Source organism: Antechinus flavipes, chromosome 1 (genome assembly GCF_016432865.1).
Source record: "Antechinus flavipes isolate AdamAnt ecotype Samford, QLD, Australia chromosome 1, AdamAnt_v2, whole genome shotgun sequence".
In the NCBI taxonomy this organism is placed as follows: domain Eukaryota; kingdom Metazoa; phylum Chordata; class Mammalia; order Dasyuromorphia; family Dasyuridae; genus Antechinus; species Antechinus flavipes.
In genome coordinates this window covers 66,540,361-66,565,108 of record NC_067398.1, presented here as the reverse complement: position 1 = coordinate 66,565,108, position 24,748 = coordinate 66,540,361, and the positions used below count along the sequence as shown (strand labels likewise).

At 31.4% G+C, this 24,748-nt stretch overlaps 1 protein-coding gene across 3 annotated transcripts in view; it reads left to right on the top strand.

Moving 5' to 3' along the window:
- Positions 1-15,936: 15,936 nt before the first annotated feature.
- The window catches only part of VSTM2A (V-set and transmembrane domain containing 2A), a 35,950-nt gene continuing 27,138 nt past the window's right edge, over positions 15,937-24,748 (top strand). Inside the window, exons 1-3 of one of the 3 annotated variants that reach the window (XM_051984086.1) lie at positions 15,937-16,600; positions 18,512-18,678; positions 19,898-19,948. In XM_051984086.1, coding sequence (XP_051840046.1) covers positions 16,525-16,600; positions 18,512-18,678; positions 19,898-19,948 — 294 coding nt within the window. In that variant the 5' untranslated portion in view covers positions 15,937-16,524. The remainder of the gene's footprint in view (positions 16,601-18,511; positions 18,679-19,897; positions 19,949-24,748) is intronic. The other 2 variants (XM_051984079.1, XM_051984071.1) reach the window with 2 other exon arrangements.

Below are 24,748 nucleotides of genomic sequence, written 5' to 3'. Positions count from 1 at the left end.
CTTTTTAGATTTGGGGATTTGTTATTCACTGACAACTATCTCTGGCTATGAACAAATTACTGGTGTGACCAGGCTGATCTAAGGTGTTGTTTTCTTCTTATTTTGACTTCTGATTTTGAGAGAAACCATATGCTTTTCTAAACTCTGTCCTAGAAGGGATTCCTGAAAGAAGAAAAATAATTTGGAGAGGAGCTCAGATATGGCAGAGCTCACTTTAAGAAAGCAGGTGAACCATAGATATTCTTAATCCTGGAAGCAGGAAAACATGTGCTCCAATTGCTTCTCAGATACTTCATATGTATGTGACCCTGAGAAAGTCAATTAACCTCCTATAGCATTAGTTTCTTGAGCTTCAAAATGTGAATAATAATAATACCATTTCTCTAAGAGGTTGGTTGCAATAATCATGTGAGAAGAAGAGAAGTAAATAAACATTTATTAATGTTTACCATGTGTCAGGCATTGAGCTAAGTACATCACAGATATTATTACATTTGATGGATATCTCTTTGTCAGTTTTACAACTCTATATAAACACAAGTTATTCTTCATATCATTATTATTGTTGTTGCTATTGTTGTAATATACAAATTTAAAAGTAAAATAAACTAATCTGTTGAGAAGCTTTGATTTTATAATGATGAGCTACAATTTTCTCAGAAGAAAAGTTTGTCACTAAAACTTTAGATTACATTCAATAATTCAGCTCTTTGGATTACATTCAACATTGGTTACCTGATAACAGGTCTCAGATTTCTCTAAAATAAGCCTAGAATAATTTCAAATCCTGAAAATGCTTTATGATATTTAAGTACCTTATTAATCCTTTACCTACTTCTCTGGCAAATAATGAATACTAAACCTATTCATTTTAGATTTGACAGATGAAAATTTAAATTTTTGGGAAATGAGGATATATCAAAGAAGGTTATTATCTACAGGATTTTATCTTGTAAAAACATGTGTGTGTGTTCCTGTGTGTGTGTGTGTGTGTGTTGTGTGTGCTATTTGTAAGAAGATGGGGAAAAGATCTATCTGGGAATTACAAAGGAGAAATGTCAAAAAATATGAATTTAACAGTGAATTATGGGAGCCATGAATAGCTGAAACAATTTGAAAATATATTTATGAAAGGAATAGTTTGGAATAAAAACTAATATAACAACAATCCTTAAATGTCTATATTGAATCATCAGTATGTAAAGAAATACTATTTGGCCTTTTTTTTTCTATTGTTCTGGTTTATTACTATTTCAATGCACACCATTTAATTATTGAAAATGATGCAAGAAAATCTTTTTGTTTTCCTTCTCCCACCATTCTTTGATTCCATGTCTATGCATTTAGCTATAGTCCAAGGAAGAGTAATATATCTTGATTCTTGGTTTGTTTGTTCAACTTCAATAAGTATGGTCTCCAGTTTGTGACTTCTGAGTTTTTAAAGAAAACAATATAATGGCAGTTATTTCAATAGTCTGAGGATATCCTCTCAAATAGAGACCCTGCAGTTGCTGCTTATAAAAGATACATTACTGATACTTCCAGGTGTCAAATATTAACAGATCTTGTGCCCCTCTTTTCTTACCATGATAAAATATTCCATCTTATCTGAATTTTGACAACAGATCTGATCAAAAGCAAGGGATAAGTATGCATTAAAATAAAGCAGGTATTTGAACATTTAAATCAGTCTTTTTTTTTTTAAATAGGAACTCAATAATTGAATGTTTTCTTTAGCACTTTAGCATTACTTTGTGAAATGTTCATATTTGTGATCTTTACTACATTCTGAATGCTCTCATCTTTGTCAAACAGGTAAATCTAGAGAGACAACTGGATTAAATAAAGGCTTTACCATATTTAAACCCTTATACACATACGTATAGATGTACACCAAGACCAGTCCTCTTTAGCATGTTGAAGTGGCTTGGCAGTGCAATGGATAGAATACTGAATGTATGGTCACAAAAGATCTGAGTGAAAGTTCAGCCTCAAATTCTTACTTATATGTCACTGTCAACAAATCATTTAGTTTTTGCCTGCCTGATTTTCTTCAACTATAAACTATGAACGTTATTAATAATATTCCCAGGAGTGTGCTAAGGATAGAATAAGATATTTGTAAAACGCTTAATACAGTGAGTGGCACTAAATAAGTGCTTAACAAATATTTGTTTCTTTTCATTGTCCTCCTCTCCATTCCTTTTTTGATAATGAGGCACTGATGGATTTGAATATAGGCACATTGACATCGGATTTCAATGTGCCTATGTTTAGGTCTCACAACTTTCAGAGACAGTGTAGGTTATTATACAAAACAAATTGTATGAGTAATAAAAAATCTGGATTTGAATCTGGCCCCCAATTGTCTAATAATTGTGTGATTGGTGGAAAATAAATTGATCTTGGTTTCATTATCTATAAAATTAAAGGGTTAGTCTAGACAATCTTTAAGATACTTTCCACTTTTAAATATGTGACCCTATAGAAAGGGTCATAACAAGAGGAGTTATCATGTCCACATATTTTAGTTTATATATAATGAAACTGAATTAAAAAAAAAAAAAAAAAAAAAACAGAAATTGGGGCAGCTAGGTGACACAATGGATAGTGCACGAGACTTGAAGTCAGGAGGACCTGAATTCAAGGCTGGTCTCAGACACTTAACACTTCCTAGCTGTGTGATCTTGGGCAAGTCACTTATCCCCAATGACCTCAGCAAAAACAAACAAAAAAACAAAATAATAGAAATGATTAGCATATGGTTACATAAATTGACAGCGATTGGGTGAGAGTTTGCAGTGTGCATCCCCACAGAAGAAACCTTAGGGTCATCTTAGAAGCCAATTCTAATCCTTAAAAATGTGTAACTCTGAGAATGAATCATATAATTACAAAGCTTTTAAGATTCTTAAACAGAAGAGTGATAAAACAAGCACAATGATGTCCTAGGAAATTTTGTTAATTATATATAGGAAGGAATATAAAGAAAGGAAAGCAGTATCAGAAAGATAAGTAAAGTAAGCATCATAGAAAATCAGCCATGAGATAATTTTCTTTTCCAGCTCATTTTACAGATGAAGAAACTGAGGTAAATAGGATGAAGTGATTTGTCCAGGGTTATAAAACTAGTAAATGCATGACATCAGATTTGATATCAAGATGAGAATTTTTCCCAAGTTCAGGCCTGGTGTCCTTTCCACTGTACCACCTAGATGTTCCATCCAGAAGAAATCTAGTTAGACCATTAGCTCTATATCACTGTCTAGAATTGATAATGATATAGAGGTCATGAAGTCCAGTTCCCATATTTTATGTATAAATAAACTGCAGGCTAGATAGATTTTGCAATTTTTTGAAGATAATATATGGCCTATGTATCAGACCTGCAGTCAGGTCCTCTGACTGCAAATTCAGTGGCCTTTCTTGTGTTCATTAAGTTCATACAAATGTTTTATAGTACCTGAACATTTGCTCAAATCTTTAGTGATTAGGATAATGTGATAGTTTTAAGTAGATTTTTTTCAAGGAGGAAAATGTATCTTTCAATTCAGATCTAAATGAAGGATTCATGAGATTCTTAACTTTTTTTTGGTGTTCTATATGATTTTGAAAATGTTACCATTCCTTAAGGCCTTCAATCTTTATCCACATCCAAAAAAGGCTTCATTTAGCATTGTACCTAAATTAAAAGAATCCCTAGTTCCTCTCCCTATCATTTTTCAAACCATTACTTCCTGCACCCTGAAATCTTTATTCATTTAGTACTACACTCCAACTCAGGATCAGATTTCAGCAAAAAGAGTGACACGTAAAGAAGGAGACAAGAGAGAAAGTAGCAACCCATTACGTATCAGACACCATACTAAATACTTTATAAATATTACCTCATTTCATCCTCACAACTACCTGTAAGATAGATACTATTATTATCCCCATTTTATAATTGAGGAAAATGAATCAAACAGAGTGAGTGATTTGATTAATGTCACATAGTCATTGTATCTGAAGTGTCTTGAAAAAGTGTTTGAACTTTCTGACTTCAAGTCTAGTTCTCTCTCTATCCGCTGTAGGTACCAAAAAACTAGGATATGAAAGGGTTTTGTTGTTATTGTTGTTTATTTTTTTGACATTGCAGATGGCAGAGAAACAGACAGGGATGAATTAGCACATTGGGCAGTTTTCTCCTTTGTTTTTCAGGCTAATTATGGTTGTTGTTGTTGAACCAACTCTGATACTTCTTGGATCTATAGCAAGGTTTTCCTAGCAAAGATAATAGAGGGATATACCATTTCTTTTACCAACTTATTTTACAGATGAGAAAATTGAGGCAAACAAGGTTAAGTGGCTTAACCGATGTTATCTAGCTAGTAAGTATCTGAATCTAGATTTGAACTCATGAAAATTATTCTTCCTTATTCCAGGCCAGGTGATCTATTTACTGTGCCACCTAGCTGAGAAATGGGAGTATCATAGGATCATTGCTTTAGTTCTAAGAAACCTTAGAAAAACTAACATAATCTGATCTCTTCAGGGAAACTGAGGTTCAGAAAGATTTCAGAGATAGCAAATAATAAAGTTGAGATGTTCACCTAAGTTTTTTTTATTGGAAATGAGCTTGAATATCCTTTTTTGAATGTCTTTTCCAAAATGATTTATAGGCAAGATTGTGAAATAGACTAGTTGGAATGTTATAACTGGAAGGGACCTTAGAAATCATGTAATTCTATTTCTTCATTGGCATAAGGAGAAATGGATTTCAGTGACTGTTATATCACCATAAGATCACAGATTTAGAACTGGAAAGGAATAAAGTGTTTCTCTTTAAAAAAAACTTTTAATCTTTTAGTGTGTGTCATGAACTGTTTGGGAAATCTAGTGAAGCTACTACATAGGTCTCATCTCTGAAAAATATTTTAAGTGAACAAAATAAAATATATAGGATTATTAAGGAAACCAATCCTATTGAAACATAGTTAAAATAGTTAAAGAAGCAATTCCCCAAACTTCTAATATAGAAAGATATGACTAAAAAAAACCCCTAATCTAGAATGACATAAGACAATTGTCATAATATTATATATATATATATATAATATATATATATATACTTACATGTTACATATATGTAATTAAAGCTTTTTATTTTCAAAATACATGCACTAATGATTTTCAACATTCACCCTTAAAAAACCTTGTGTTCCAAAATGTTTTCCCTCCGTTCCTCCCACTCACTCCCCTAGATGGTAAGTAATCCAATATAAGTTAAACAAGTGCAATTCTTCTATGCATATTTCCAGTTTTCATACTGTACAAGAAAAAACAGATAAAAAGGGAAATAAATGAAAAATAAAACAAAATGCAAACAAGCAATAATATAAAGAGCGAAAATACTATATTGTGATTCACACTCAGTTCCCACAGTCCTACTTCTGAGTGCAGATGGCTCTCTTCAACATAAGACCATTGGAACTGGCTCCAATCATCTCATTGTTAGAAAGAGTCACATTCATCAGAATATTCAAATCCAATATAGGTATACATATTTATACAATTATCTTGCTGCACACAAAATTCAGACCAAAAAGGATAAAAAATGAAAGAGAAAATAAAATTCAAGCAAACAACAAAATAAGTGAAAATGTTATGTTGTGATCTACACTCAGTTTCCATAATCCTTTCTCTGGTTGCAGATGATTCTCTTGGGCACAAGAGCATTGGAACTGGCCTGAATCATTTGATTGTTGAAAAGAGCCAGATCCATCAGAATTGATCATCATATAATCTTGTTGCCATGTACAATGGTCTCCTGCTTCTGCTCACTTAGCATCAATTCATGTAAATCTTTCCAGGCCTCTCTGTAATCATTCTGCTGTTCTTTTCTTATACAACAGTAATAGTCCATAACATTCATATATCTAAACTTATTCAGCCATTCTCCAACTGATGGGCATCCACTCAGTTTCCAGTTTCTTGCCACTACAAAAAGGGCTTCCACAAACATTTTTGCACATGTGGGTCCTTTTTCCTCCTTGACATAAATTTATATTGAAGTAAGTGTTACACTCTAGATTTCTCATACAATAGTAGAAACACAAATACCTCGGGAATGACTAAGCTCTAATAATTATTTTGATAAGTTATTTTGTTTCAACTAGTTTTTTTAATTAAATCTATATATTCTTTAAATTAGATCATCTACAAAGAGTGATAGTTTTCTTTACTAATTGCCTGTTCTAGTCCCTTTCATTTCTTTTCTTCTTTTGTTTCTACAGATTTCATTTCTAGTGTAATATTAATAGTTATTACAATGGGCATTGTTACTTCACTCCTGATCTTATTTGAAAGACTTCTAGCTCATCCCTATTATATATGGATTTACATATAAATTATATATACATATTACGGCCAGAGAACGGGAAAACTCCATTAATTCCTATGTTTTGTAGTGTTTTTAATAGGAATGATTGTTATATTTAGTCCAAAGCTTTTTTCTACAACTATTGAGATTATTATATTTTTATCCTTATTGCTATGGTCAATTAGTCTAATAGTTTTCCTAACATTGAGCCAATCCTGCATTCTTGGGATAAATCCTACCAATTTATAGCATATGATTGTTGTGATATATTGTAATATTCTTTCATTATTTTACTTAACATTTTTACATCAATATTCATTAGGGAAATTGGTAAATAGTTTCCTTCCTCTGTTTTTACTCTTTCTGGTTTAGGCATCAGCACCGTATTTGAAATGTAAAAGTAATTTGGTAGGATTCCTTATTTGCCTAGCTTTTTTTTTTCCAAAATAGTTTATGTAGTGTTTGAATCAATTATTCTTTCACTGTTTGTTAGAATCTATTTATGGGTATAAATTAAATTAAATGTCATGCTTGATTATCATGAATATATCCTTCCTATTTCTTTTAGCATAGTAATATTCTACTATATTTATAAAATATGATTTCTTTAGCAATTTCATAATTTAAAAACACATACTTTGTTTTGTCTTTCAGTGGAGAAATGCTACATGTTTGTTTATATTTATAAATGTATATGTGGCTACATACACACACATATATATATATATATATATATATATATATATATATTCAAATACTTTTTCTTGTCACATGGCCTTTTGAACAGTTACTACTTTTTTTTCCCCCTCTTTTGTTATCTAACACATTTAATACATGTTTGAAATGGAATATCACTAGTATTTTAATCTGCATTCATTTTATAATGAGTGGTTTGGGAATTTTTTGGATGGCTTTCAATAGCTTCCATTTCATATTTTTAAAAAAAAGCTTCTTAATAAAATTTGGCCATTTATATATTAGGGTATGGATTTTGTTTCTGAATACTTGTATCAGTGCTTTATACATCTTGAGTATCAGGAATTTATATATGAATCTGCAGTACTTTTTCTGACTTTAATGTTTATCTTATGCGTTGAATTCAGGCAAAACTTTGCAATTTTATTTAATTAAAATATGTGTTTTCTCTCCTTTGGTCCACCTCCTATAATGACAATTCTTCTTCCTTTATTCATTATTGTGAAAATTATTTTTTCTTCCTCCTTTAGTTTATGCATTCTTTTTATTGTCTTTTTTTATTCAAATTCTTCTGATATCATTATTATCTCTTCTTTCTCTTCTTTGCTCTTTTTCATCATCTTCCTCTTTTGCAATATATTTAGTATTTGCTGTGGGGTAAGGTTCTTTTTTATACTAACAGATAATTCAAGCTCAAAGTCACTATTAGTCTCTATCACATTTTATCAACTTTTAAGATCATATCACCAAAAAATTATTATTTCTATTCCTTCTCTTTGTTTTGTTTTCTACAGCAGATTTTTTAAAGCAAATAATACATTGGTTCAACTATATTGCAAGTGTTTTCTATTGTACTGGGTATGTTAATCTAATGATACATATGATAACATTCAACTGCTATTCTATTTTAGTTCTCTTCTAGGTTATGATTAATTTGGTTACATGCCATTGAATATTGTAACAGCAAAGAAGATAAAGGTTCAATATTTACTTTGAACTTTGAGGTAGGATATTTAAATTCCAGTTGAGTTTTACTAATATTTTTACTTTAGATAAGTCACCGAGTCCAGGAACGTTTGTTTTCCTTATTAGTAAAAATTTTATAATTTTTGTAATAATTACTTGTGCTAATTCACAGTCTAATTATAAGAATAAGTCTTATTATATATAAGTAGTCAATTAGGTTTTGATTAATAAACTTTCAGTTTAGAATAAAGGCTACAAATTTGACTTAACTTTTATTTTTCCATGGTCCTACTTTAAGTGGGCATAGTCAATATTTTGATTTGGTGTTTGTTGGTTTCTCTGTTTTCTTCTAATATTTCAATTGTTGCTAAAAATCTGAACTGAACTCTGATATGTGCTTAGAATCCTCTTAGATATATTGATAATCCTAGATATTAGTTATGATGGAAGAGTGTAGATGATGACAAGAAGAATGAAATGAGGTAGGAAAACCAAAAAGCACATGACAATAGAAGATAGATGTTTGATTAATGATGATATTGTATTTCTTTCATGTATAGTATATACATTAAAAGAGAATAAATAGTTTTTGACTATTTTTAATATTATCATCAGTGTTAGGAAAACTTGGATCTAATATGGGTTCTGATTTTGTAAATGGTTGTCAGTGTTTATCTTATGCATTGTACTTTGTACTGCTTCTAATGATTGCCCTCCACAACCATTTCTTGGGCCCCTTCCTATTTCTTACAACTCCATACCCCATCAATATATTGTAGTAAAGTCTTTGGAATTCTCAGTAGTAAGAGTGTGAAGTGATGAAGAGTGTGAAGGAGAAACAGAAATAAAACAAAGTGTAAGTGAAAATTATATGTGTCTTGTGGTTCTTAGAGTTTTGGAAATTATCACACATTCCTTAGATAGCCACAAGGTTAGGTAATCTGTACCTTAAGATAGACCCCTCTCATTTTCTTTTTTTGAAGAAAGTAGGTATAGCTTAACAGAGGAAATAAGTTGGCCTATGTAATATATTGAGGAATATTATTGAATTTCATCCCAAAATTCATCACTATTTCATCTTGTCTTTAAAAATTCTCAGGATTTCCCACATACATACTTTGTGTCAAAACTTCAATTAAAACAATCACAAAAAGAAAAAAAAATATTAATTACTTTATCTCAGTTTGATGTATATTTGACATGAATTTATATCACATTTAAGAAAAATATGGAACAATTTTAGCACATATCTATGGAATATCAAAAGTGGAAATACATGCAAGAATATTTAGTCCAGTAACCTTATTTTATAAGTGAAGAAACTGAGGCTAAGGGAAGTTAAGCAACTTTATTTTAAAATCACAAAGGCAAAAAATAGAAAATATTTGAATCAAGCCCTTCTAATTCTAAATCCATAGTTTTTTCCACACATTGCCTGGTTCAGAAATCTTTTCCAATTTTGTAATTAAATACTCAAATGTTGGGAGATAGGCAGGATTAATCATTTGTTTATAAATTGCTTTGTATTCTTTGGGAAAGCTTTAGATAGGATTAAAGTAAAGTATTATTACTTATTTTCTGTTTACTTTTATTCAAATTGTAAATGTAGGCATGGAATTATTGGTATGCTTGAAAATTACAGACTGTTGAAGAATATCAGCTTATTTTCTATTTTTATTTTCTTTCACAAAATAATTATCTATTGCATAAAAATAGAGAAGATACTTATTCAAGTTTAATCAAACCTATATTTTTCCAAAAACTAAAACATACCTTGAAATTAGTAAATAATGTCATAAACCTCGAGGCAGATCTAAAATACTCCAATCTTTCCTATCATTCCCCTCCCACTTTCAATTTTGGGACTCACAGAATTTCTGTACATATAATATTTCTATAACCTACTCTCTGGTCATCAAGTAGAATTCTAAATCTTAATTTTATACAGAGAGATCATTATTTTTTGTTTCTATTATTAATGATCATATAAATGAATGAAAGGATATATGAATAAAATCATTAAGATTTCAGATTTGTGAGGAAGATCTGGTAAGGTAGTATCCTGTAAAACACCAGAAAAGATTTATTGAAATATATAGTTATAATCAATTGTAGAAGCAAAGTTTCATAGATTATAACTTAAATGTAAATAACATATACTTTTCCTTGATTTATTTCAAGAGATATGCCACAGAAGATTCTATAGTTGGGATGGTTGTGGGGGCAGAAATCAGGACAGTAGTTTTTATTCTAATCTTGGATTGATTGATTGATCTTATTGTTGAATTGTATCAATCATACTGACTCTCTTTGCTCCTTTTCTGGGGTTCATCTTGATAAAGATACCAGAGTAGTTTGCAATTTCCTTCTCTAGCTCATTTTACAGATAAGAAATTTTGGTAAAAACAATTTAGTGACCTGTTCAGGGTCATACAACTAGTATACCTTCAGCCATATTTGAACTTAGGATGACGCATCTTTCTGACTCCAGATCAAGCATTTAGTCCATTGTACCACATAATTTCCCTATATCCATATATTTATTGAGTGTCTAAAATAACGGGATAAATTGTGTATCTACAAAGCCTTTATCATGAATTAGACTAACCACAGAATCACTGAATTTGAGAATTTCATGGGCCTTTCTGATCATGTAGTCAAACCTATACAGAGAAGGGCAAGAAATAGGCATTTAAAGAGAGCCTAGTATGTATCAAACACTATGCTAATTAATTACTGTATTTTAAACAAAATTAATTTCATTTGAAGTGATTTTTTTCATTTAACTTACAATAATTAAAATTTTCATTTTAAAATTGAGACAATACCAAGTAAACGTGAACCATATTTCAAGGCAGTCCAGATCACTTTTGTAAGAATATCATTGTTGTTCTTGGTGTGTATTCTTGTCATTGTTGTTTTATAGTTCTTGACATGAAGCTCAATTTGGCCTCTTTGCATCTTGCATTCATTACTCATACCTCTATGCGCTGGGCCAAAAAGAATATATCTAATTTTCTCCTCCACATAATAAATCTGCACGTACTTGAAGACAGATAACATTACACACACACACACACACACACACACACACACACACACACACACTTCTAAGCATGATCTTCTGCAACACCTTCATATGTTTCTAATGATTATTTCTTTAAACCAACAATAAATGGGGGATCTTAGTATTATAGAAGTCAATTCATAGTTTCACATAGCTCACTTGAGGATAAACTAATTTAATTGATTACTAAGGAAATACAAAAGATAACACATAATTACACAATCATAAGACTATACATTATATTCATATTTATGTTTAGAATGTTTTCTTGAAGAAAACATGGTCTTACATTTTTACCCAATAAAAATTATTTCAAGGTAAGTGGAAAAGAGATAGCTTAGTCCTACACACACCAAAAAATAAAAAATAAAAACAAAAATACTTAGAATCAAATTCTTATGATTCTTTAAAAATACATGAGTTTTTGAATGTGTATATTTTACATTAAAGAAAAATTTCAAACCCCACATGCTTTATTCACCATTTTATAGACCATAAATAAACATTTCTAAATATATTGAAATTGTTTTTTTTTTAATGTCATATTGTAGCTGATGGCTTGACCTGTGATTGAATACATTTGAGTTGCCAAGATCTACAAATGTGTATATTTTGCTGCCACAATCTTTGCAAACTCTGGGTCAAAGATGAAGACATTAGACAATTTGTGTCTTCAACATTTACTTCAAAATGAATTAGATTCAACAAATATTTTTAAACACTTTCTGTGGGAAAGGAATATTATACAGCTTAAAAAGGCACAAAATAGTTACTACCTCATGAATCTTATACTTTTGGGTATTACAGGCCCTAATAAAAGAGTGGAAGTAATGTGTATTACTATGCAAAAATAGTTAGAGAAGATAAATTCAAATCCCAGCTCTGTTGATAAAACCTGTATATTGATAGATTAACTTTTTTGAGCTCCATTGTCCTGATCAGTAAAATGAATGAGTTTGAATTAACAGTTAATTAACCATCAATTAGCCCTAAGAGATAGATATAAATCTATCTCTAGAAGTAGGAGATATAGGATTGGCAATATAGATTAATTTATATTTACTTAAATCCATAATCTATAGATCATTAGAAAGTGATCAATCAGATGGGCACAGAATGAAGTAAGCATGGAAGTAATGGATTTCAGCATAATGGTTTTCAGCATAATGACTAAGTAGGTCATTGTATCAAAGATAAGAAAAGAAAAGAAAAACAAAAATAGCATAGACTTTGAATATGTAGGCAGCAATGTGAAGGTGAAAGAGCCTGAAGAATTATGGATTATCCCAATATTTATACTTTAACAAGTTAGATTGGCATGGTGTAATATGAAAAATATTGATGATTATTAGAATTTATATTATCAGAGAATTACAGCTTTCAAAGTATATAATGATAAATCTATTAAATAAAAAGTGAAAAATAAGTAGTCATCATGATTTTTGGTTTTCACAATAACAAATAACCAGAAGTTTGGAAAATGTTTAAACTCTATCCATAGAATCATTATGATCCATTTCTAGTTGATTTTCTTGCCTACAAAAAAGAATGACAGATATTCAATCAAGATTCTATACTTAGAAGTGAAGGTTGTATCAAATATCCAAATTAAGCAGTTTCTAAAGGAGTTATTGCTAGAAAACATTTGGACATACATAGTAAGAAAGATGGGCTTAAGACAATTGTTGAGTTTCTTTTAATAGTCTCTCCTTTTGGGTCTTTCTACCTGTACTCATTTCATTTTTCTCTTCATCCATTCTATTTAAATGGTCATACTATTTCCCCCTTATAATTGCCTAATTCAGATTCTAGGAGAAAAGTGATATGATATTTTCATTAAAATAGCTAATATGAATAAAAGATTAAAAATATAATCTGAAAATTAAGAAATACTAAAAAGAAATTAAAATAACCAATTATGTAGCAGTGTAATATTTATAAAATGTTTTCACCTACCACAAAACCATGAGTTCAGAATTGCAAACATCATCACTCCCACTTTGCAAAATTAAAAAAAAAAAAACAGATATGGAATAATGAAATGCTTTTTTCCAGTGGTGAGAAGCTAGTGACCATATTAGTATTCAAACTCAGTTTTCTCCTGACTGTCAATCCTCTGCTTTGTATACTAGACTACATTGTCTCTAATTATAATTGACCCTAGATGGAAAAATACAATAAAATAAGGATGCAATCTAATTGAACTAAGAAAAATTGAATACCTTATATTTCCAAGATACATTTTCCATTTCCAAAGGCTATATACAAAGTTTCTGCCTTCAATGAAATTAAAACATTACAAAGACAATCATAGGACTCACAATGTCACTCTAACTAGTCAATTATATAATAATGTTAATTTTTTTAATTCAAAAATAATATAGAATATGCTCTCTTTTCCATTTCCAAAGGCAATGTACAAAGTCTCTACCTTCAATGAATTTAAAACATTACAAATTACAATCATAGCACTCATAATGCCACTCTAACTAGGCAATTATATAATAATATTAATTTTTTTCAATTCAAGAATAATATAGAATATCCTCTTTACTGAATGTTCTTATTTCAATTTTTGAACACAAAATACCACTTTAACTTTTAGATAATATAATTTAAGTTGACTGTCATGCTTTACTGAAGGTAAAATAAGTATATGGAAAATTAAATATATATCTACATAGCTTGCAAAATACCAAGATTTAAATTATATTTGGTAATTTTTTTAAGATTGTGCTCCTCTCAGTCACCCTGACTTGGAAATGCATCATTTATTCAATGACTCAGTCCTAGTAATGATTGGCACAGGAGCTCTAACTTTTTCTGGTTTGTACCTAATTTGGCAATGTAGGGGTCTCCTGCTCACAATATTGGTGGTAGATGTCAAGGAGGAGACACCTGATGGGTTTAACCCCATAGTAACATAAAACTCTTTAGCTCAAGAGGTCCACCAGTCTCAACTATGCCAATAACAAGAATTAAAAATGTGCCAGCATAAACAGCTGGTTATTTTTGTGAGGGAAAAAAATCATGTTTTGTTTCATCATGCCTAATAAATCTTACAAATGATTTATGATTTATCTGACACATTCAAACTTTTGTGAAATTTCTTTCTCCCTCCCCCCTTCCAAATTCTCACATGAAATTCACAAGGATCTTTTCAAATTTTGAAATGGGTTTAAGTTACATAAGAATCAATATGTTAATGCTTTCCCCACTTTTAAAGTTTGAGGCATAAAAGTGAAATCTTAAGCAATACAAATTTGAACCAAAAATAATGATATTTCCATCAAAGCACAACTTCAAACTATCTTAGCACTCACTGCAATAGACAAAACTTTAAGTTTAACATTAGAAGCTGATGGGATTGGTTGAATTCCCTGTGCCAGTATGAGTATGTTATCCTTCTAAGGGTACTTTCTCCATCAAAGTAGATTTTGGCAAGAATACAGCTCTTTTCCATTGAATGATCTAAATTTCATAAGGTTTAACTGAGATGACTGAATCAAAGAAAAAAGAAATATCTAATGTTATGAATGCTGAGCAGCTGCTGAACTCTCATTCTAACATGATTTTCCACCATGATTTTCTGAAAGTCAGAATCTAAGTTCACAGAGGAAGAAAAAAAAAAAAAAAAAAAAAAACAAGTCCAATATTTTTGTGGAATCTATTCCACCCAAGTTTTCTAATCTATTTTTAGCTGACAGTGGAAAGAAAAAAAAAAAACAGCAGTCAAATAAATAGCTTTGAGAAGCACAGTATACATAAATATATAATGATTATTTTGTCCAGTTGATGTGGGAATGAACCTACTTTCTCTGTTTCTATTTATTTATCTGTGGAATGAGAATGCATATGTTGCATTGACATCTTGAAAGAGTACTGTGGGGATTAATTCATGGTTGGAAATATCAGTTCAAATTTGTTACATCACTTTGTGGACATAGTAATGCATATAAAATATTTATAAGCCAGTTTGAATGGAAAAATCATCTTTAGGGAACAATATATAAATTAATTGGTTTAACATCTGGCTTTCTTCTGAAAACACAATAGCTTTTCTTAAGAAACATATTTTTAAAAACCTTATTAAAAAACAGCATGTTTTAAAGAGTTAATCACCTGTCTTCTCTAGTAGAGATGATCTTTTTTCCCCTTTCCTCCAACACATAAGCTTCAAGGTTAGTGTATTTTCGACAATGATATAGTTTTTCTTTTATGATTCCAAGGAATATTATATAAGTACTTTATTATGAAGAGTTAAATAATGTTTTGAAGGATCCTCCACCTTCTTCAACATTATGGTTCCCCCTCCCTCCTCCACCACTCCCATATTTGTCGAACATAGTGTTAGGACAATCAGAATATTCCAATGAAAGGGTTTTGTTTTAACTTTAGTAATAATATGAGATATTGTGCCTTGCTTTTTTCCCCTTGCTTTTTTTTTTCTTCCTGGTATTCATTTATCAATTATATCATATTTATGGATTCGGCTTCTATTTGGTTGGACAGTGACCAGCAATAAATTCAGAGTCATAACCTACGAATGCTCCTAGCCAAAACATTTAACAACTAGCTAAGCAACTTGAGTCTCCTGTATTAACTATTTACGTCACTCTAAATCATCACCTTACATATATAACCCAATTCTTCCATATATATCCCTCATTTTCAATAATTCTGCTAACTTCCCTACTCATATTCTTTCAGTATTCCACCTTATAAGACTCCTAGCTTCAATATACCCCTAAGGGAAAATCTACATTACCCTCTCGGTCACTGAATATACAGATTCGAAGCCAGAAGAGAATATCAATGTAAAAAAAGAAGAAAAAAAGGGGGGGGGAGGAAGGAATGGTAGAAGGAAAGAAAACCTCCTGTCCTTTAGAAAGATTGGATTTACAATGCGCCAAAATCTCCGTCCTAGTCAATTTTCCAGTGCAAGTTCACAGCAGGAGGAGGATCTGTCTGGCAGGTACAGAGTTAAAGGCATCATCGTAGCCATTAGAGGGAAAAGTTGAAGCAATGCAAGCACAGCGGAGTCCTCCAGCCCTCCCCTTTTGCCCACTCCCCACTTCTCAGGCTGGTTCAGTGTTTAGGGAGAGCAGTGATCACGCAGTCCTGAACAGCAGGCTGACATTGGACGAGCTGCCAGGTATCTGAAAACAGGCAATGAAGAGAGCAGAGATCCACTTTTCACCGTTTCTCCTCTGGATCTAGACTTATAGCTTCAAGCTCCAGCCAGCTCATTTTATCTTCCGTGCATCTCAGTCCCCCTTCCCCAAAGACAATCCACCCGCTGAGTAGGAGAGAATGCTTTCAGTGTCGCATCCAGGGAGACATCGCAGAGCAGTTTTATAGATTTGCACGGATTTCTTCTAGGGCATTTGGTGTCAGTTACCCTGATGTGACTTTTCTTTTCGGCTTTGGAATAATGGGGATCTTTTTGGCTTATGTTGGATTCATTTTCTTTTCTGTTTTATATATACAACAAGGACTTTCTTCTCAAGGTAAGTCGATGTTGGCTATGTGCGCGCGAGTACTCCCTGCATAGAAAGTGAGACTGAAAATCACTGAATGATCAAATGTAGTCAGAGTTCCCAAACAAGCATCCCAGGGGTTTGGGAAGTGTGGATAGGGTTTTGTTGTTTCTAGGCTTTATCATTTTAAGTTGAATTGAAAACCTACTGGATTCTAAAGAAAATCAGGTTTTCTGACCAAGATGTTTTTGTGTTCCACAGAAAGCAAAAGAAAACTGTGTTGATATGCTATCTGTATGCATGCATTGAGTATCACTCATGCGTATAAAATCATTGCAAACATGCACCAGCACGGTAATAGGATCACTAAAACCCTATGTTGTAAAAGAACTCGTAAGCCAGAATGTATTTTGATATCCTTTTGGTTTCTTTCCTTGATTTTGCTATTATTATTCGTAATTCTTTTTTTTCCTATTAGATCGTGTTTTTGACAAAAGACCAATTCTTTTGAAGATCCAATAAAAGGTGCTACTTGCATTACAAGCAGCCTTTGCTCTGCAGAAAAAGGAGGGGAAAAGCTAGTTATTTGTAACTTTGAGGGCTGCAGTGATCATTTCAGCACTGTGGACAGATCACAAGCTACTACTGGGTTGATTACTGCATCACCTCTGCAAATTCAAGTACTACACTAAGACTGCCTCACTGACTGAGAGAAGTCTTTCATTCATTAATATGAAAATATTTGGATGTGCAACTTCGTGTTTTAAATGTAAATAGAAATCAGTAGAAGCCTTTTTTGCAGAGGGGCAGGGATAGAGAAGGATGGCAAATTGATTAAAATAACCTGCATTAGTGCCATCATTTAAAAAAGTGAGCTCAGGGAGTATCATGCAACCTTCTTTTATAACTGTAGAATCTCTCCTGCACTTCTGCTCCCTGCCTCATACATACACACACAAATCTTATGAAGATGACCTTTAGGGAATAGGATTGAAAATAACTGCTAGGAAGTAACTACCTTTCAAAATTCTTTCATGGATTTGGGATAAACAACTATCTGATGCATTCTATTTGAAACTCAGTCCCCACTACTAATCACTGGTAAATGTCGTTAGGTTAAAGGAAACATTCTTTGTGAGTTTACCAAATTTCAGGTATTCTGATTACAAGAGAGTAATGGCAAATATATAACCAAGCAAGTATGAAATCATCTTGGTGACTAGTTTTTTTTTTTTTTTTTTTAATGGAAATAAAATAACTACACTCAAAAATGTCAATAATTATGTTCTGAACTAGATATTCAATTCTGGAATTTTGGCAAATAAAGGGCTGGAACCAAATATGAAGGTTAATTTTCAAAGAAAAGTATATATTAGGCTGTCAGAACCAGTGCAACTTGCTTCACTAAAAGGAACAGCAGATGCATGCAATACAATATAAAGAGGGGGATATCAAGTCCTTTTTTTTATGTGACTGGAATGTACGTCTTGATACATAATGATATCCCCTCTGTAAAACAGTAAAGCTGCATCATATATATTTCAGTTTCAAAATGGGATTGAATGATTCATTTTCACCTCAAAAATGTAATAATTCATCAATTGGACTGATTTTCTAAATTGCTATGCCCTGAATGCCTCATGAGTTTTGTGAAACACTGCATTCCACTGAAAGGCTCTTTGAATTTAATTATAAGCAACTTGGCCAGCCCTGGGGAGTGATTGGTAAGCTAGTTAGCTTTCCCATTATTTAGTAATAAGAAGGAAGTGATATAAATACATTATAGAGAATGGAATAGAAGTTTGAAATGAACTGGGAGAAAAAGTAAAAGAAAGACAAATCTGATAAAGGTCATTTTCGGAAGCTAGTGGGAAGAAATGTGAAGGGAAAAAAGAAAAATAAAAGAAATATAAATTCAAATCATATATCTTTTTTTTCCAGCAAAATTTACTGAGTTTCCCCGAAATGTTACAGCAACTGAGGGTCAGAATGTGGAAATGTCATGTGCTTTCCAAAGTGGTTCTGCCTCAGTTTACCTGGAGATCCAGTGGTGGTTTTTGCGGGCAGCTGAAGACCAGGAGACTGGAGGAGAGGTGACAGGCACTCAGGTATACTCCAATCCAGTCACAGGCTTTTTCTCATCACCCCACTTCCCCATAACCTGTCACAGAAAGCAAGGTCGGAAGCTCTAGGGATGTCTTGAAACAATTGTGTCCTTTTCTTTTTCAGAGACTGGTTGTAGCATAAACCACAAGCAATATGCATATTGTGGAATACTGATATTGCAAGACTACTATTCAATAGGATTCCTCCTTGGTCATATTTGAATTAAGGATATGTTTTCTATTAAAGGGGATTTAATGACAATTCACTTGGTTCTAATAACAGTATTGAATCTTACAGCTTAATTCAATAATTTAAATGTTACATTGCTCTTTTACATATACCATGCCATCCTTTTTAGAGAGAGTGGATGGAGAAAATTTTCCTTTGCCATTGATTTACTTAAATGTGATGAAGTAAATGAGAAGGGAGGAGAGATGAGAAAGACAGATAGACAGACTGACAGAGAGACAGAGAGAAGCAGAGAGAGACAGAGACACAGAGACACACATAGAGCCAGAGACACAGAGAGAGACAGAAGGAGGGGGGGAGAGAGAGAGAGAGAGAGTGAAAAAAAAAAATTATCATTCATTGTCTCCTTGTCTACTGGCAAAAATTACCCTAATATCAGCTCTGCCAAAGATCCAGGATTCACAAAACAGTATTCACATGCAGACACCTCCACTCCCTCTCAGTCAGGTTTTTTTTTTTTTTTTTTTTTTTAATGTTTTCACACCCAGGGATTATAAGCTGAATTTAAATGGAACAATACTTGGGGGGGGGGGAGAATAAAAAGGAGAACTGCATAAACCTCAGTTGTTCCCTGTCTTTTCCAGTGCTAAAGCTTTAGCCTGGAGCTAAAATAAATAAATAACAGTCTAGTGGATCTCCTTCCCCGATGGAACCGTGAATCTTTTGCACGTCATCACTTCTCCAGCAGAAGAAACTGGTGTTTTAAAATCTGACATCCTGTATGTGGGCTCGCTTGGTTTTACTATAAGGGAAAAAAAAGAGGGAAAACAATAAATGTTGAAAAATCAGCGAATAAATAACTATTGACAAAGCAGAAATCCTTGTTTTCCAAAAGGGGAAAAATGGTGTTCTGCCTATAGGTGGCACACTTAGCATACGAGTGAGCTGCCTTTCATCAGCTTTTCCAGAGATAATACTAAAGCACAAGGATCAGTCACACCTTTTTGAAGCAATGTTATCTTTCTCCAACAGGTGGAGCTCTTACCAGAAAGAGATTTAGACAACGATGGAACAAAAATCAGTGTAAGTATATTCAAGAATTTTAGAAATTAAAGACAAAACTACCGTTCTCCACTCCCTGTACGTGTATTACTTTAGCCTTGTCATTTATTAGCATGTATTTACTAACAGGCTGTGACCTACTTATTAATATTTAATTTTGAAGTTCTTTGAGCCATTTTATTTTTGATTTCAAAAAGATTTTAAATGAAAGCAGGGGATGGAATAGGAATTAAACACTGAATTAGGCACAAGAAAAATCTGTAAGAAATTTTGTTTTTCCTTTCATCTTTCACTACAGAACACACATTGAGCCTTTTCTGAAATAATCCAGGTACTAATTAATATGTAATAATAAAATAATAACTTTCTATTTAAACCTTATAAAGTACTTCAATTAAAAAAAAACTATTTAGAAATAAAAAAGTTAGGACAGCAACTTTGATTTTTAGTATTTCTGATAACAGTCCATGTAATAAGTTATTTTGGTAATTTTAACTTTAACCTATGAATGAAGATAAGTAACTGCCTTTCCTAGCAAGTTAAAAATTTATATATATATATATATATATATATATATATATATATATATATATATATATATATATATATATATATATATATTAGAGTAGAAAATATCTCAGTGAGATTGTAATATTTTGATGGCAATAATTAACTTTAAGTGACATTGATCATATAATAAAATTATGATAAATTTGATTCCAATTGTAGAATATATATTAAATATTTAGTCTACGAAAAGCAGTACACTCTGAGTTGGGGATACAAAAACAGATTCCAACAGTGCCTTAGGCAAATTATATTTTAAGCTTTACATATTTATGTTGAAATATTAAGCTCTTTCTTTGAGGTTTTTAACATTTATGAAGGTTGTTTTTTTTTTTTTTAAAGCTATATGAGCCATTTATATTTTACATTCCCTGAATTTTGATTAATATATTGCTTTTGGAAAAATAACAACAGGGATATATATGTATTCTGATAACATGACCATATAATAATATGGGATTGATAGCAATAATTCAATTTAAAATTTAACTAATTCAAACTTCTATTACTATTGTTTAAAAGTCCATATAACTTTTTATGCAGAAATAGGTCAAGATCTTTGTAAGCATTATTTTCTTTTTTAGATAGAGTATTTTATACAAAATGTTGATAACCCTACTGTCAGAATCTAAGTGAAGTCACCAAATGATCCAGACATAGTTAACCTGTTCTCCATGAATAACAATTTAATATTTTCAATATGTAGGACATAGTCATTAAACACATGACAAATTCTTTATTAATAGGGTATCCAAAATGGAGGCTATATATAAGAAAAGTCTTTTTCTTAGTTTTCCATAAAAAGTATAATATAATAATAATGTGAATATTTCATATTCAAGACATCTATATTATAAAAAGTAAAATAAACCCATTGAATTTATTGAATCAAAAAAAAATCAGTACATATGTTATTAAATACTATGGCAAGGACACTATGTCTAGGTCCTGATGATACTAAGGCAGCCTACCATTCCTACACACACTCAATCCTTGCCATCAAGCAGCTTACATTTTTCTGAGATGAAGAAAACCTTGAAGATGGGGGGTGGGGGAGTAGGGAGGGGACAAAAAGGGAGAGGGAGACAACAGAAATTTAAAAAAAAAATCAGGAAAATCTTTTAGTAAAATATTACACCTAAATTAAGCCTTAGAATAAATGAAGGATTTTAGGAGGAAAAAAAAAAAAGTGAGAACTCTATACATTCTAGACACAAAAGAATTCTTAGCTTAGAAAATAGGTCGGTTTGATGAGAGTATAAGGTAGAGGATATGAAGCTGGATTATTTTATAACTCTGAATAAGTGGAATGGAAGCAGATTATGAAAGGCTTTAAAGACTGGATACATATATATCCAGGCTTTAAATTGGTATGATTGGTAATGGTATAATACCTTTAAATAAAAGTATGATTTCATAAAAGTCAATTAAATATTTTGAACTTCAATTTATTTCACTGCAAAATGATTAGAATAATAGTTCCTTGGCTATATTATTGGTTAATTGTAGTAATCAAATGGGTTATATGTTAAACGAATTTCAAGGCCCCTAAGCTACACACACATACACACACACACACACACACACACACACACACACACACACACGCGAAAATAGTGAGCAAATGTATTTTTTAATGGAAATATTGTGGTAAGATGGTATCGTAAGAAGTTTAATTTGAAAGCTATGCAGAGGATAGATTGGAGAAAATAAAGAGAAAGCATGGGAAGCAGTCAAAAGAATAGAATACTCCACAAGGTAACTACTGCTGGTTTCAATTAGGTTAATGGCCATATTAGTGAAAAGAAATGGTCAAATGTCAAAGATACCATTTAAGAAGAAGTGAAAAGATTTGACAGGTGGTTAAATACAGGTGTGGTATTGAGATTAAAAAAAGTCAGTAAAATTTTGTGATCAGAATAAACAATCTAAACCATGTAAAAAATGAAACTGCAAAACTAAAAGCTTCAATATAGCTTTCCAAATCCATCATTGCTGACATATGAATAATAATACAAATTATATATGCAGCAAGTGTGTGCAACCAGTCTGATTTTGTTTCTATAGCTGTATTTCAAAACTGAATGACTCATAAAATATGTACATCATCACTCTTCTAAACATAGATATTTTTAGTATAATGGGCAAAGTTTTGGAAAATGAGTTCAAAGCCATCTCTGATACTAATTTATGACAATGGTCAAGTGATTTCCTTTTCATAAGCTTTATATATCTGGGATGTATAAGACCGGTAGTGTTCTTTTGCATGATTCTTGTAGTTGTTTTTTTGTTTGTTTGTTTTTTAACTATCTAGATGTTACCATCCTATATCCACAGATAATAATTTATGAAAACAAAGATTCATAGTTTAATAGAAATCACTAGATTTAACATAAGGAGACTTGGTTCCTAAGACCAATTCTGCCACTGGTTGATGGTATGATTTCATAAAAGTCAATTAAATATTTTGAACTTTAATTTATTTCACTGCAAAACTATTAGAATAATAGTTCCTTAGCTATGTTATTGGTTAGTTGTAGCAATCAAATGGGGAATATATTAAACCAATTTCAAGGTCCCTAAGCCCTGAACAATCATTAGGAATTATGGTTATTTTGTATACATAAGGTTACAGAGATACACATTTTATAAAAGTCTTCACTTGTAATCTCAAATTTCAAATTTTTGGAGAACTACCTCATGTAGAAATTTCCACTATAAATTCAAATTTATACTTTTTTGTGCCCTCACGAAATAACTAATATACATAAGAAGCATGGTTTGAATCCAGATTTCCTGAGTATGAATCTGGATGTCAATCTACCAAATACACACACACACACACACATACATATGGGTACATATATACACATACGTGTATATGTATATCTGTGTGTATGTGTATATATATAGATATATATCTATATCTATATACACACATGCATGTATATGCACATAAATAATGCAGGTATTTTCATATACACATAAATGTGTGATGCAGATTGAAGCATAATGAGTTTTAGTTTCCACTCACATCCTGTGATAGAAATATGTATGTAATCACATATACACATATTCATAAAAAATATATACATATGAATGGATGGCCTATACTTATGATTTCATTGCTATGAGAAGGAACTCCTTTTCAGGAAATATTCTCTAGTGACACAAATCAGTATTTTCTCTACATTTATAGTTTGAGAAATGTTGGGGGGAGGGGGACAGTGAAAGATTAGATGTCTTGCCCAGTGTTTCATAGCCAATTAGTATCCAAAGTAGGGCTTGAATATATGTGGCAGCCAATTTTAGAATCACTCAATTGACTCTCTGTCCACTTAAGATTGCCATTATGTAATGTGTGCATTATATTTGACTTAAGTTAAAATGCCTTTCCCAATAGAAAAGAGTATACCAAAATAGTACACAATTTATGTACACGAGGTATATGACATAGCATATAAAGCATGATGGATGTGGAGATAGGAAGACCTGAATTTGAATACTACTCCAAACACTAACTTTATGATCCTGGGCAAGTCACTTACAAGCTCTGCCTGCCTTAGTTTCCATGTATGTAAAAGTATAATATTATCAATATTTGCTTCACAGAATTGTTGTAGGAATAGAAAGAAACATCATATAAAGTGCTTTGCAAACATTTAAATGCAATTTAATAATAGCTATTCCATTAAATATATGTTCTAAGAACTTTGGTAGTGCTAGTACTGTTTTTTTTTTTTCTTCTACTTTATCAGAGTAATAGTTGTTTACATTCTTTCAGAGTCTTTCAACTAATTGCTACTTTGGACCAGCAAAATATATTTTTGAGATTACAGGGAATACTGGAACAATCTATGAACTCAATACTTCTGATACTTCTTTGGCCTCATAATGTAGTTCTTAGAACTAATCATTATAGAGTTGCTCATACAATTAGATATAATAGGACCAAATACTTTAATTATGGAAATGGAGAGTAATGGCTAGCAATCTGGAGAAGGATAGCTTGAATCTGAAATGTATAACCCTTATACACATCTAATATTAGTATATTATTTGTAGTTATCAAAATGTATCACAAAAGAAAGGCATTAGAAAAATATTTTTAAATTAACTGAAGAGGTGAAAAAGATAATCTGTTTTAAATTGTTTTTGAATTTCACTTAAAAATTAAAGTCCTCTCACTCCATTCCAAATTCTATTATTTTTTTCCAATTTTCATATAAGCATATATAGTTTTAACAAGCACTT